The sequence below is a fragment of the Xiphophorus maculatus genome, chromosome 9 (genome assembly GCF_002775205.1).
Source record: "Xiphophorus maculatus strain JP 163 A chromosome 9, X_maculatus-5.0-male, whole genome shotgun sequence".
Lineage (NCBI taxonomy): Eukaryota > Metazoa > Chordata > Actinopteri > Cyprinodontiformes > Poeciliidae > Xiphophorus > Xiphophorus maculatus.
In genome coordinates, this window is record NC_036451.1 from 26,013,384 (window position 1) to 26,029,354 (window position 15,971).

Consider the following 15,971-nt stretch of genomic DNA (forward strand, 5'->3'; position numbering starts at 1 on the left):
TTTACGGTCACAGTTTGAACCCTCCTTGTCTAAGTGGTGCAACAACCATTTCTACTGGTTGCCTAAATAAACTCCCACCATCTTACCTTTCCATTCTAATGGCTTCTGTCCGGCGGAGCTTTTCTTCCCAGGTCTCGTTTAGTTCGGCAATTATTTTCTCAGTTTCCTGACATTTGGAAACAAAAGGGGGACAGTTAGGATGCATGTACATGTGAGAGGCCTTCCGGAAACTCAATCATGGCCGCAGCTTAAAAGACAAGCTCCCCAACCCAGATTTTTGTAAGCCCGATTAATCTGATAATTTATCAACAAAAAGTCCAAAAATAGTATTTTAAAAGGGGCATTTACTGTGACTATAGGAAAATATGGCAGAAAGTCTCAAAAACCCGTGTTGGACGACAGAGGGGTCGACGGTAACGAAACGTTAGCTTTGAAGTGTAACAAGGGGGAAGAACCCGGATTGTGACAGAGGACGTGGCCTTGTAGCCAACTGGTAGATTTCTCAAATTATGTTAGATAACCTATTAAAATTACCCAGGTAGGTCTGGCTTTAAATGACAAAACAGAAGTTGTGTACAAAATATATTTTATTTATTTACAATATTAAAAATAGGCTTTATTCTATTTTAAGAAAAACCAATAAAGCACAGCAATCTAGTAGAGAGGTTAGGAGGAATCTGAGATTTAAACAAAACAAACCACTACAACCCAAATTAGTAGAAACACAAAATAAGGTTAAGTAACAAGGATGACAAAAAAGAAAACGTAAATCCCAAATTACATATATCACTGTCCTATGTGTAGGCCAGTGATAAAGAACTGCCCTGAGTAAGTGCATCTGTAAAAATGGGCTACCAAACTGTAGTTCTGGCACCATAAGGGTTCTAAAGTGCTTATACTAAAGCCCTGGTTCCAAGGCGGAATAACCAAGCTGCAACACCATTCCGATCACCTAACAGAATACAAGCGTAAACCATGCTACTACCTGAGAGCATTAAATACCAAGAACATGAGAGCATAACAGGCAACAGCAGCTATCTTAATTGGTCACAACTGCACTAAAGGTATATTCAGACCACTGCAGTGACAATTCACCAACATATAACCCAACCAAAGGTCAAACTCGCACCTCCCACTGCATGCAGCGACTGGTGTAGCAGCCGACGCCTGGAGAACCAACAGCTTGGCGTGCGCACCCGGCGCCCATATATACTAATGAGCCAGGCAACGCTGCAACCCGGCAGTGAAGGTGGGGGAACGGGGCATGGTGTGTTCATAGGACCGACACAGGTGGGAATTTCCGGCCACTTCTGCAACAGCGCTGTTTAATGAGTAAAACCACCCGGTTTTAACAGAGGACCCAGAGTTGAACGTAAAGACTCAAACCGCAGAGGTCCGTTCCGCCTTTAACATGGCAAATTGAAACATGGAAAACAACATGGAAACAATTCTACAATTGACGCAAGTCAGAGTTTTCGAGACTTCCGTCAAGAAAACTCTGACACTCTAAGAAATTAAGGAGGAAATTAAAGTTGCCAACAGCCGGATTGATAACGCAGACTAGCGGGTAGAAGATGCGGAGGTGCGCTTGCAACACATTGTAGGAAGCTACAATCACGGCTTGTGAATCAGGAGGGAGAATGTTCGGATTCATGGACTCAAGGCTGTGCAGAGGACGGCGCCGGATTGATGACGGAATTCATAGAGAACCTTTTGAGAGAGAAACTGGAGCTGCCGCCGACTTTTCCCTTCCAGATAGAAAGAGCTCATCGGGCTCTGCCGCCGCGTCCCTCCCCGCAATCACCACCGAGATCTATAGTGGTGAAGTTAATGAGCTTCAGAGTGAAAGAAGAGATTATAAAGAAGGCATGGCAGAAGAAGGGATTCATGTACGAGGGGAAGAAAGTTTTTCTGGATCGTGACTACGCCCCAGAGGTGCTGAAGAAACGAAAGGAATACACGGAAGCGAAAAGAGTACCCGGCGAGACTGCGTGTTTTCTACGAGGGAGAGACGCGGATCTACAACACGGCTGAGGAGGCGACCAAAGGGTGGCGGTGACCAGACCAGCGGAGAACAGCTTGGAGAAGATCAGACGCCTAACTTGGAAGACCATCGGGGCCAAGAAAGGACCGAAAGATACAAACAAGGATTGCAATGTTTTAGGAGAAGTCGGGATGTGATTTAAGGGCCACTGCCTTTTAAAAATGAGGTAAGATCTTGTAAGTTTTTTTGGATGGCACTATTGAAGTCTGAAGGGAGAAACGGGGGTTTAGTGAATAATGACTGGGTCACGTTAACAGAATTTTTGGGTTTTTTAAAATTATTTTTCCCGAGTGAATTTCTTTTCCCATTAGGGTCGGGGTATCCTCCTCTTTTTTGTGAATTTTGGAGCGGCGGAGTAAATATGAACAAAGCTGCAACAGAAAGGGCCCTATCCCTCTGGGCAGATAGTCCATCATGGCTTACAAAGGGTCAAAGCGCAGACCCCACTCGACCCCACTCGCAGACCCCACTCAAGTTCATCAGTGAACGTTCTAAAATTGTTTAGTTGTGTGTTCATTATTACTTTGTTTATCTGTAGCCTAAGGGTCCTTAGGTGGAAAATAAGGAGTTACATGGTGTAAATGACAGCACAGAAAAAGGTATTAAAGTTGGCCTCTTTTCATGTGAAGGGGATGCTCTACCCAGTTAAAAGGTCTAAAGTATTAGGAAAATTGAGAAGGGAGGGGGTGAGAGTGGCACTGCTGCAGGAAACGCACCTGACAGAGAAAGAACATGAGAAACTTAAGAGAAATGGTGTTAATCAAGTATTTTACTCATCATATAGATCAGGCCATAAGAGAGGAGTCACAAATATGGATATCAGGGAGATTCATATTTGAAAAGCTTTCAGAAACAATAGACAAAGAGGGGAGATACGTGCGGATTAAGGGGAGATTAGGAGAACTGGTTACTATCCTGAACATGTATGCCCCCCCCAGGCTCTGACTGGTCATTCTACAGAAAGATGTTTGATTTAATGATACAAGACGTTGGAGGCAATGCGGAAAAAACAGAGCGGGTCACTTCCATGTGTTTTGGGATTGTGCCTACATGGTGCCCTATTGGCAGGATTTAAAGAATTGTATGGACAAGGTACTGGGGGTGAATATTTCACTCACATTTAACATTCTGTACTTGGGAAGACGGATGGAAAGATTAACCAGAGCAGCTGGTAAATATATGTATAGGATTATGTTGGTAGCAAGCAAAAAAGCCCTTATTAGGAAATGGTTGAAGGCAGAAGCTCCTAAAAGGGAAGATTGGGTTGTTGTAATGCATAATATTTATATCATGGAAAGGCTGACTTTTTCTATCAGATTAGAATCTGGAAAATTCAAGAATTATTGGAAAAATTGGCAGGGTTTTATTTGACCATGGAGATCAGACTTTGTTGATTAATATTGTGGGTTTGGGTACCCTTATAGAGCGACAGATTGTAGTTTGCTTACAGTTCATTTCCGATGAGAAGAGATTTAAAATTGTGATGACTTGGAAAAGAAGAACAGACAAGAAAACCTCATTTTGATTTAATTTTTTTAATTTATTTTTTTGTTCTTTGTTCTCTTTTTAATTAGCAACTGTATGGGTAGATTGGGTAATATTGAGATTAGCGAAGTTGTTGTGTTCAATGCAGGCACAGAATGTATGTGCAGCTTCTCTTGGATATGTATGGAACATTTTTAAAAAAGAAGAAAAAAAAACAAAAGTCTGTATGTACACTTGTATGGAAAAAAAAAATTTCAATAAAAATGTGCCAATTAAAAAAAAAAAAGTTGCATCTACATGTGACGTAGCTACTGAACTGAACGCTGGGCGCTCACCTTCAGCCGCTCGATGGCTTCCTCGCTGCCTGGGCTGAACATAATGCGGTCATGTAGACTGGCAATAGAGGCGGCGCGGCTGGACAAGGCTGAGAGGGATGGCGATGGGCTCATCCCCGTCATGGCATTGGTCACTGTGAAAAGATCATCCCTTTGATTCACAGCTTGGCCTACATCGTTATTGCTCGTGCAATCAGACATGTCTATCAGCGCGGGGCACAGGGAGTGGTTAGGAGGTCCGTAACAGGTAGTGAAGAAAAAAAATAAAATAAAAACAAAAATAAGCAAAGAGAAGAGAGCAAGAGTAGAAATGGAAGAAAACAACATGGCTTCAAACACGTGTAACTTACAGTATAATCTGAACAGTTTGTTTAAAAGCGACGGCAGCGGGAGGAGGAAGCTGCACAGAGAGCATGGCAACTTAAATAAAGCAGCAAAGAGCCAACCAGCCACCAAAGAGCTAACAGAAAATGCATTGACTTTATGAAGCTATAAGCAGTGACTAATTTAAAATGAAGGAAATGTAGCCACTTTACAGTAACTGTGTTCAACTTCCTGGTTTGGATAAGAACCCTAAATGCTTTTAGTAGGATTTAGACAAACAGGATTCATTAAACTTTTATTCTGTTTTTCATATATAAGCCAAACATTTCACAAATCACAAACTTAAAGAGTCTGTAAGGTTTGACTAGCCCATCTGTTTTTAATACAAAGTTGGTCAAGATATCAAAACAAGCAGTGAAAACAGCCCTTTTGTGTTTTTATAAATAGTATAAACATTCGATAAATCTCAAGCACAAAAATCTTTGCTCAGAGTTGAATTATCCAGTTGAGATTTAATCTGATTAAGTGTTTTATCTTTTTAAGTATCATTTTTTTATGTTTAAGCATCTTTTATGTATGGTGGCTAAAAATGAAACTGCTAATACAATATATGATCAAAAGCAGTCAAGACTCACTAGCCCTTAAATTAATTCAATAAATTAGAATACATGTTCTGATGAGTCTTGTTTGTCACATAAAAAATAATTTTAAGCAGGTAATAAAGATCATTTCCATTAAGCCCACGTTTCTGGTTTTAAAAATAGTTTTTTATTGGTCTGATGTAACCTTCTAATTTTAAATGTCATGTTTTCATTAGCTTTAAGTGGAAATCATCACAATTAACAGAAATAACAGGCTTTCCATCTGTAATTAATGTGTATAATATGTTTCATTTACAGATGAACTTCCTAAAATAAACGGGATTTTACATAATGTTCAAATATATTGAATGTGCCTGTGTAGCTGAACACAGCACAGCATTTTTCTGCATTTTTCTTCTTGGTTTTTAGTGTGACCACACTTTGGCACCAACACCTTCACATATAACAGGCTATGCATTTCAAAAATATACTGCATGCAGTTGTATTTTTCTCATTCTCCGTAATGAGAATATTATCTATGTGCAACAAGAAGCTTGATCTGTCTTGTTAATATAATTGAAAGTAGGAATGCATTTGCTGAATTGTGAACTTATTTGATTCATCAGGCAAATATTACACTAATGTAACGTTGGGACTTTTCTTAATCTTAGCTTTGTTGTGACTCATTAACACCTAGGATCAATTCTTTGCAGAGTATCAACTATGTAGCTGCTGCTATGGCAACAGAGTACAACAAATTGGGAAAGTGTATGACACCTATCCATCTGGACAGGTTTATTCTGCCAAGATGCATCAGATAAAATTGTCTCTCCAGCCGATAAAGGGGGAGTGTTATGAAAGGGTATAAAAATGAGATGAAAAAAATAATACTCTCTGTGACTGAATCATCATTTTACTGTTACTGCACATTTAATTGTCCCAGCTGCCAGGGGAAATAGATTGAATCAGACACAAACCCTGCCAGGAAAGAGGGAAACGTCACTTTTTATAGCATGGAAGTTAATGACTGGGATGAAATGTATCATACTGCTTTCCGTATGCTTTTTATACTGTATTGCTGTCCTCTTTTTGAATAATGAACGCTAAAACACTGCCTGTTTAATGGCACATCTAGGAAGATTCTGTTTTTTGAACCGACAGCCTAAGCTGCAGAGAACATCGACAAACTACTCATGCTGTTGCAGTGAGCGCCATAGCAAAAGCAACAGCAAAAAAAAACACATTTAAAAAGAAAAATAAATAGGAGACACACGTTTCAAACCCTCTATGTCAGCGCCAGTTGCTCGATAGGCTGGGTGAGGTTGAAACAGAAGTTAATAGAGAGAGACAGAAAAGAGGAAACCTTTACATAGAATCTTCATACCAGTAAAAATAATATCATACCAATTTATTACTTTTAAAAGTATTTTAAATATTTAAACCCCTTGACTTTTTTTTTTTACATTTTATACTGTTACAACCACAAACTTTGTTGTATTTTATTAGAATTGTGTTCAATAGACCAATGCGTGTATTAAACATATTGTCTGTGAAGTGGAATAAAAGTAATACACGATTTTCAGTTTTGTTATACAAATAAAAATCTGAAAAGTGTGGTATGGATTTTATTGTATTTTATAATACTTATACCAGATTCGATATAAACCTTTTCATTATAGCGCTAGCTGAATTTGCAGGGGAGCTTGCAGCCTTTAAGAGACTTTAACTTCATTCATCGTTCCACCAACTCAGCTAAGAAAACCAGTTTAAGACAAGTATCCCCACAGCATGATGCTGCAACCTCCATGTTTCATGGTCAGAGATGTGTATTTACATTGATGTGCAGTGCTATTTTTGTGACAGACATTGCATTTTGCATGTGGGCCAGGAAGTTTTGAACACTTTGATGTCATCTGACCAAAACACCTTCCTCTCTGTTTGCTGTGTGCCTTACGAGCCTTCCAGCAAACTGAGTACAGAGCAGCTGTTTATACCGAGATCAAATTACGCACAGGCGAACGCTATTTGACAATGATTAAGTTAGTTTCTACTTAGGCATATCAAAAGGTGTATGAATGGAAAGTAGCACATTTTTACTGCTACTTAATCATTTACAGCGAACTAAAAATTCTAATAAAATACATTGGAGTTTGTGGTGGTAATGTATCAAATGTGGATAAGTTGGTTGACCAGGCCTCACATATCCCGCAAAGTTTAAATTGTCATTCATGCTAAATAAAACTTTTACAACTTCAGTTTCATCATCATTTAAATAACACACTTGTACACGAATAGATGGCAGGCAGAATTTGATTTTGTAACTCACTCTCAATGATGTCACCCAGCCCCTGGGCATACAGGAGGTCTTTCAGACGGGACACTTCCTCTTTCAGCTCACGCACCAATCGGTTGTTTGGATCCTCGTTGATGACAGCGTTGCAGCGAATCTGTTTGGCACGGTCAGCATACCTGTGGATTTGAGAAAAAAACAACAAAATAACAGAAGATGCTGACACAAGAGGGAGGTAGAGAACAAATTAACATACATGATGTCTAAGACACTGCAGTCTGAAAGCTGCTGCAATTTTTGATGTGTTTAACGTGATCCAGGCTCTGCCGTCTACCTGAGGGTGCTGAGGGTTTCATCGTAGTTGATGTCAGCTGGACTCAGAGCGGCAATCATCGCCGTTCGAGAATTTCCCCCTAGCAACACGGACAGAAAATATGTGTATCAGGATTCTCCGGGTTCAGTTTGAGTTTATTAATGACTGCAATTAAAAAGCACATTCTATGTACCCAAGTTCTCTCTCAGCAGCCAGGTTAAGACTGAATCTCTATATGGAATGAAGCTTTCCACTTTCTTCTTCTTTTTATTCTGTGCAACGAAAAGAAACAGATTTTTTTCTCCTTCAGAATGCGGGAGACAGATTTTTTTTTTTTTTTTAAAGTTAAATTAAATGAGTTACCTTGTTCTGCCCAGAATCCTAAAAGGAATAGAGGCAGGAGGAAAAAATATCTTAAAATCTTAAAATCTGCCTCGTCTTTGAAAATATACCAGTCAGAGTAAAACTCACCACTTCTGCCAAAGCAGAAATAACTTTCCCCAATGTGGTTAAAGACTTGTTGATATTAGCTCCTTCCTGTCATTTTACAAAGAGATGTGATTTAATTCACTTTTTGTAACATGGATATAATGTACATTAGGATTTCCTTAAAGCCGTTTCACCTTAAGCCTGGTTCCTTTGGCTCCTGTAGAGTCCGCTCTCTCGCTGCCGGCCAGATCCACCAGGCTTATTTTGCTGACCTAGAGGAGCACCATCAGTTAATATTCCAGCATATTTAATGTTGCACATTATCTGACAATCAAAAAATATACAGCTATCAATAACCATTGCAGAGAATTAGATGAACCTTATGACCTGCAAGCCATCATTGATTTTTCCTTAAGATCAAGATTTCCCCCGGAGTCATCTGTCACAGTTAGGAGAAGCGGAAGCGCTATCTAAATGGATCATTTCAGTCAGGATGTGATAATAATCTGCTACCTTTTCAGAGGTGTTGTCGGTCTCCGCATCGAAGCGTTTCTGAGTAAATATGATGTTGAAAACTGCGTGAGAGCGACTGCTGGTTTCATTCATGTTGGTGGCAGCCACAGTCCTACAGAGAGAGTAGAGTTTAATCAATTCACAGAGTCCATGTCTGTTTACTAGAAGGTTCTACAGTAGCATGTTTGTATCAATTACTAGGTATTTACTCAAAGTAATCTTAATTATGAAACCCGTGGTGGGAACACTTCTGTTAATTCCCTAAAAGTGAAGTTAGTTTTTCCTTTTAGCTAACTGAGAACATTTAGCTTTCCCCAAGTAATTTTTTTCTGGATAAACTGTAAGGCACTAATGTTGAAGGTTTTGGTTAATCAGCTGTTAAGGCTTCGTTTATATTCATACTCTTATTTTTAAGTGAGTGAAGAACATTTACGCAGCAGTTCTTTCCTCTCCTCCCATTCTGTCTCTTGTTTTCCCGCAGTAACTTTATTTCAAACAAGAAGTATACAAGAAGAAAATAAAACATGGACAGTAGAGAACAAGAGATGAACAAAAACACAATATCTAAGGGCCTTATACAACATGTCATTTGTAATGTGAAAATTAAATTGGTGCTTCAAGGTAGTCTTTCAAGGGCAGATATTTGAATAGAAGTAAGTGTTTTAGCATTAACTTCTGCTAAATACCATGTTGGTGTATTGCTATAGCGTTAGCAGGACTAACTTTTTAGCTAGCAGTGCCCACCACATTATAAAACAGCGATTAACCATTTATTGTGTGAGAGATAAAGACAGACAATATAATACTCATATAAAGAGGTGTAACTCCACTACATTGACATAAAATAGTATTTTGAGGCATTTACTGATGCAACTGATGCATTGCTTTTTCCATGATTCAATAATTGTACAACATAGAACTTCATCATTTCTAAAACAACCAGCAGATTTAACTGAGTGATACCTGCTACAGAACATTTAACCAAATTTGTGGTGCGTGTATAAGTAAAAACATGTCTGAATTAGAGAAAATTCTCAATATATTCACAATATAATTCACGTACGCACTCAATTATTGTTTCTAAAAATCATAAAAAATATGTTGTATGTATGTTGTGTTGATCCTGGAAAAATATAGTGAACTTATCATATGGTTCAATCACCTGGCTTTGTTGCCAGAGTCCATCAGATCCTGGATGTCGTTGTAAGAAGTGACAGCCAGTTTGGACAGGTCCTCAACGTACGGACCCATCAGAGGATGTTCTCTGACGCGGAGATTCCCTTTGTTCTTAGGGTTCAGCAAGTCCCGCACTCGTTCACAGTAGATCTCCATGTAGCTGACCTGTTCAAATGCATATTTAGTTTGGATTAAGAGGCACCTTTGAGAACAGAAGCACCTTATCAGTGGCCTTCAAGTCTTACCTCCACAGAGTAGGACAGGCTGTTGTCTGTATTATCATTGATCTTCGTGAAAAGATCTTCACAAAGCTAGAAAGAGGGAAAAAAGGCATTCAATAAAAAATCAATTCAGAAAAAAGTTACTTCAGTTAATATGCACTGGTTACTGTGTCACTACCAGTGGGATGATTCCTTGCTGATCCTTGACATCCTGTTTTCCCATCATTGTGTAGGATTTGCCCGCGCCGGTCTGACCATATGCAAAGATGCAGACGTTGTATCCTTCGAAAGCATGAAGCAACATTTCCTCTCCGATGTCTTTGTACACGCGCATCTGGGAGGCATAATTGATATCCTCTGGCTGGGGAGTGAGATCAATATCTTGTAAATTGGACAACCCAAGACAAAACAGCTCGCTCTAATGGAAATTTGTCTCCTTGTTGAGAGGTATAGTTGCAGAATGAGTTACCGATGTGTGCGACCAGTAGGAGTAATCAAAGTTGAAGCTCTTGTTGTCTTTGGCCTGCTTGGGGTTGATGATGGCTGAAAGACAGGACAAGAAACATGGGTCAGTCGGAGGGTGGGAGCTGTCTGAGTGAAACATTACCTGAGCTGAATCAGTCAAGTTGTGCGGACAGACCAGGGAAGGCCTTAATTTGTTCCTGACAGAGGTTAGGCATGGTGCTCAGACCAACCAAATCCCTCAGGTCCAAACTTGAAACTAAATCTGCTGACAACTTTGGAAGTATACATCAAAACATTTCCTGAGACTTAAGGGCCAGAATGGACTGAAATACACCAAATGAGACATTATTGTGTGGTGTTACAATAATTCCAAGATGAATGACAACTACAGTTTGCCATGGTTGGGTGCAGGTTCAAGTTTATTTTTGGCTCCAGATGCTATGATGAAGGCTTTTGTTTGGCTTTGAAAGGTTCTGGGAAGCTTGTTCTGAAGAAGACGGGTGCGTGGCAGACAACTACTGCAATGTTTTCTCTTCCTACTGATGTAACTTGACAGGATGGATTATTTTCAACAGTGCATGATGTACACCTTAAAGGAAATAAATCAGGCAAACTCCACTTTTTTAGCCCTTCAATACATTTTGTTTTGTACTTGGAGATTCTGGGAGTGCAGAAAAGTTGAATTTAGTTTCTCCATGTGCTGCATAGATGTCTTTGTTTGAGGCATATTTATCAGTATGATTAGTTTTCTCCATTCCCTCTTACGTTTTTTTTAACTATTACAGCTAAACAAGGTCATGGATCTCTGGTGAACCAATTTTCCGAGTTCAAGGATGACCAAGCTGAAAGTGTAAAGACCAAAATGTTTGATTGTTGGTTGTATTACCCCCATAATTCATTACACTATCCCCCCAGCATCAGAACATCTTCAAAGTGCCATGTCACCTGAAATATTATTATTATATTATAATTGTGGTGCCGACTGCAACTCTATTTACTGTTCAGCAATTTTGAGTAAATATTTTTACTATCTTCCGAAGACTTCTGCAGGTAACTCCGGTAGACAATTTCGCAATTGAGTAGCAGAAATAAAATCAGCCTCTATAAATATATCCAGGGTAAAAAGCCATTCTGTTACAACGTGCCATTTTAGAGCACCTAAAATTTTGCTTGGCAGGTTTGCGCTCAGCTCCTCTTTCTGCTGTTCAATAACGTGCCGCTCTCTCTAAGTTTTCATTTGTTTGCATTCTAAAAAAAAAAAAAAGTCTCTTTGTCATTGCTAATGTCATTCTTCGTTGCTAGGTGACTAAAATGTTGCTGTCATTTAATATCTTCCTGTCTTCATTCTCTGTGTGCTCAAAGTCACAATCATCCATTTCATGTTCCATCTTTTCACTCATACATTTAACACAATTTGTGCAGCATTTCCATTCTGTTGGTATACCTGATAATATCATAGTAAACATGTTTATATTGCAATTATTTTTGGCTACCAAAACACCATTATACACAGATCATTCCTGGGATAAATGATGATGATTCAGGTGTACCAAGTTAAATTATGATGTCTCATCCAGTCATAACTGACCACTAACCTGATTTGGCTCCAACACGACTGCTACTGTACCCTTTAATAAACAGCTTGTTTAAGGTTTAGTAACTGTGTAACTGTCTCAGTCTCAATGTGTCTCAGGAAATGTATAAATGTGGAGTAAATACTGTAAAAATGCAAAATCTAGCCAAGTATGTTGGTCTAGTTTATAGTGCAAATATCTAAGCACACTTGAATTCAGACAAAACTGAATTCAAATCATCAAGATTTAGGAAGATTTAAGGAAATAATTCCTTAATATTGATGAAAAAAATGCTAGTTTTTTTCATCAATATTGGCAGATTATTTTACTGGCAGATTATTTCACTCATAACTCGCTTACTGACAAACATATTTTTTGTCCGCCTATTGGTTAGCCCAACCAAAGGCAGCATATTTAATAAGGCGAGACCAGCAATGAAAATACTTCCTCTGTGCTCCCAGAGCAGCAGATCACTTTCTCTACTAATGCAGATGTGGTCAGTAAGAGAGGAAAAACCAGCAGCTAAGTACATTCTCCAGTACTCACCCTATGATTCACTACACAGTGCAACACCAGGCTATGAAATATGGGCCAGATTTCAGCCCCATTCTTCACTATGACAAAAATTTATCAGCATAAAAATAAAACAATTTCTACATTTTTCTTTTGATAAAAAGTGTGACACCCTCATTACAGATCCGACTACATGTTGTTATATAAAACATATGGAAACTTAGTTTTAATCAATTAATAATTCTAAATAGCCATGGCAATTATCATGTTTGATATTGATGATATTGTTCTAATCTGCATGAAAGTTGTTGTGTCATACATATTAATGAAGAAGCAAAGAACACAAAATACTGTTTTCCAAATAAATAACTAAAATGATGACACAAATCATGTTCACCAGGAGACACAGATCGCTTCAGCAAAGATTGGATCTTAAAAATAAACCACAATCTGTCCAGGATGAGTCTCTGCCACAGAATATTCTCCTGATGCTGACTCATCCTGAATTTTGCTCTGATTCAGATAAAACGAGCCCCCTAGCTCATCCACAGAAGGACGTGGAAACACCTTGCACTCTGATCAGGTGATTACTTTAGGGTGACTGAGAGGTTACTGGGAAACACAGAAGCTAACCTAATGAAAATGCACTCAGTAGTTCAGCTCTGATAAAATCTTGACATCATTTGAACTCACAAAAGACAACAATCGTGTTGGTCATGCAGCTTCTGATTTTGCAATGGAATTGCTTCAAGAAAGCCTAGAAGATGCTCCTTTCATGAAACAGATCGGCTATAAGACAAAATATGGCAGTATTAGCTTGTACTAAGGTGAATTTTAATGGAATCCAATTTCCCCACTTCTCTCACATGAACAGAGATTTTGTCTTTTGCAGGACACTGTAATGTAAATAACTTTTGCTTCTAAATATCACTAAAGATTATAAACATATCAATTATGTTTGTCTGTTTAATAGGCATGCTAGGCAGGTGTACAGTGATTTTAGAAAGTTGAAATTTCTCTTCATGGCTTACACCCACTTGGTAAATACAAACAGTAGTTGGCACACTTCAGCTAATCTGCTAATAGCAGAGCTAATTTTTTGTTCAGCATTTCTGCTCATTTTGAAATGTTGCTGTTTTGGAAACTTCCAGTTGAATAAAATTTGACCTTTGTGTTGACGTTTTGGTTCTCCGCTGTTAGGAGCTAGCCGTTTATATTGATGCTCTTAAGCAGGTGAATCCTGTTTACTCAGCAGCTCCATTTCCTCTCCTCACCTTGTCTGTCTTTTTCTCTCCAATAACTTTATTTCAAACAAAAAACATACAGCAACAAAATAAAACACAAAACAGAGAAGATACAGTATAAACATAAAAACAATGTATCAAGGCATTATAGAACATGTAAATTATAATGTCAAAATTAAATTGGTGCACCAGGGTTGTAGTGATTGAGGGCAGATACAATTTGAATTGCATGTAGTGTTTTAGCATTAGCTTCCACTAAATATAGTGTAGATGTGGTGCTTTAGGGTTAGAGGAACTAACTTTTTAACTATGGTTCCCGTCACTGTATTTAAAGGTATTAAACTATATAAGCTTACTGACACGAAAAGGTCAGAGAGAAATATATATATATATATATATATTTTTTTTATTTACCATTTTTAATGTTACAGGATATTTTTCAATGTTTAAATTGACTTCAGACTAGACTATAGTGTGATGGTTGTATTTGTTTATGTAAAAGATTATAATTTGATCAAATCAGGATATATCTCATCAAAAAAAAGTCCTAATTTCACTGCCGATTATTTTGTGCATTATCGACTAAAATCATAGTTGCTTTTCATTCATGCTTTCAGCGTCCTTCAGTGACATATTCCGTGTTTGTATTTGTCACAGCTGCTGGGTTTTCATGTCATGGTGACTGAGTGATGCCGGTCAGGCTGTCACGGATGACCTGGCCCAGTCAATAGAAGAGTAAATGTGGCTGCGTCAGCAGGTCTGACACAGTGGAGCTAAACCCACTGACTGACTGAGATGCACTTAGCAGCAGCAGATGTTTGCTGCTTTATGATGGGCTGCTGCCTGAATTACGATGTATGGATAGAAAGCACATACAGAGTATGCTGTACTGTCAAAGAAATGCTGCAGGAAGATAAACAAAAGGAAACAGTTGTGACTGCTGTACTATTTTGTGTCAACACTTTTACAAAAATTGAACTGTAATAATTTGATAGCATACTAAGAGCTTCAATGGTACAGAGTCCAAAGATGACATGCACTGCAAAAACACAAAATCTTACAAAGTGTTTTTGGTTTAGTTTCTAGTTCAAATATCTTCACACACTTGAAATAAGACAAAACTAACTTACAAGTAAGACATAAGAGTCTTAAGTTAATACTAATTTAATTTTGATGAGAAAGTACTAGTTCCATTTGCAGATTAGTTCACTAATAAAATGGACAAAATGTCTTGTTATAAGTAAAATAATCTGCCAATGGAACTAGTACTTTTTAAAATCAATAATGAGGAATTATTGGCTTAAAACAAACTGCTATAACTTACTGAAAAGTTACTTGTAAATTAGTTTCGTCTTATTTCAAGTGTGCAAAGATATCTGAACTAGAAACTAAACCAAAAACACTTTTTAAGATTCAGTGTGTCGGATGTGGTTGAGAACAATATTTTTGAAATTCAGCCGAGATCTGTTCACCAAGAGTTAGCGCTCTCTCGTCTTCCAAATACAGACACATTATTCCCCTGCGTCTCTGTCCCCTGCATCTTAATTAAGGTCGGCGTGGGAGGAAACATCTCACACAAGACTGCTGCCATTTTCTCTCTTTGTGGGAATCAAGCTATTGTTCCACTCCTGAGTGTCAGCTAGAGAGCTCAGAAAAAAAAAGAGACACAGACACAAATTCCAAGGCTCCTTCTTCCCTTCCCTTATTTTGGCCAAGACTACGTGGGGACAAGGGGGTATTTATGCCCAGCCTCTGTATCCCCTCCAGACACTGCCACCAATGGGATTTCTCTTCATGACGTCAGCCTGCTCATATCCTCCAGCCCACTTCCAGAGCTATAGACTCTGTTTGGAAGGAAACAATCTGCTTTGCCCAAAGACTGGCAGTCGAACTATAAGCATCTTTGTGTGGCTGAACAACATGGAGTCCATTAGTAAGGGTGGCATAATGCTGAGTTCACTATGAATTCTGCTCATGCCAATTGAACAAATTAAAAATAGAGATGGACTTCTTTGGAATTTGTGATTGTGATCAATTCCTGCAGGATGTTTTATGCATCAAAGCATTTATTCATATCCTTCTTTTAAATCAAACTCAACAAAGTGCATCAGTATCAGGCCACAGAATGTCTCACTTTTTATGTTTAACAGGAGGTTTGCCTTCTGTACGCCATGTCAAAATGAAATGCAAAGCTAGCGCTTTCGGTTTTAATACTTCATGACTTGTAAAATCTTTATGGTTATGTGCCATTTTATGAGCAAGTGGAATTATTGGCACCTTTCTGGGGTAAACATATTAAATGTAATTGGATCTAACAGAGGTTCACAATATGAAACTAACTTTTTGATCTACAAAAGCTGATTCATCCTGCACTTTATAGACTTTTTGCTCACATATGCAGATATATATATAGATGTTTTTCCTCACTCTGAAGATTTTCACCATTATATTGGAATCAAATAGT

At 38.3% G+C, this 15,971-nt stretch overlaps 1 protein-coding gene across 16 annotated transcripts in view; it reads right to left on the minus strand.

Moving 5' to 3' along the window:
- LOC102225825 (kinesin-like protein KIF1A) overlaps nucleotides 1–15,971 on the minus strand; it is a 48,327-nt gene that overhangs the window by 27,000 nt on the left and 5,356 nt on the right. For 12 of the 16 annotated variants that reach the window (XM_023339414.1, XM_023339412.1, XM_023339411.1 and 9 more), the window contains exons 3-16: nucleotides 10,181–10,254; nucleotides 9,890–10,072; nucleotides 9,736–9,801; nucleotides 9,477–9,655; nucleotides 8,315–8,426; nucleotides 7,996–8,073; nucleotides 7,844–7,909; nucleotides 7,736–7,753; nucleotides 7,566–7,644; nucleotides 7,394–7,472; nucleotides 7,096–7,238; nucleotides 6,043–6,081; nucleotides 3,865–3,998; nucleotides 87–166 (exon numbers count right to left, since the gene is read on the minus strand). In XM_023339414.1, the coding sequence (XP_023195182.1) occupies nucleotides 87–166; nucleotides 3,865–3,998; nucleotides 6,043–6,081; nucleotides 7,096–7,238; nucleotides 7,394–7,472; nucleotides 7,566–7,644; nucleotides 7,736–7,753; nucleotides 7,844–7,909; nucleotides 7,996–8,073; nucleotides 8,315–8,426; nucleotides 9,477–9,655; nucleotides 9,736–9,801; nucleotides 9,890–10,072; nucleotides 10,181–10,254 (1,330 nt within the window). The remainder of the gene's footprint in view (nucleotides 1–86; nucleotides 167–3,864; nucleotides 3,999–6,042; nucleotides 6,082–7,095; nucleotides 7,239–7,393; nucleotides 7,473–7,565; nucleotides 7,645–7,735; nucleotides 7,754–7,843; nucleotides 7,910–7,995; nucleotides 8,074–8,314; nucleotides 8,427–9,476; nucleotides 9,656–9,735; nucleotides 9,802–9,889; nucleotides 10,073–10,180; nucleotides 10,255–15,971) is intronic. The other 4 variants (XM_023339413.1, XM_005811346.2, XM_023339420.1 and 1 more) reach the window with 1 other exon arrangement.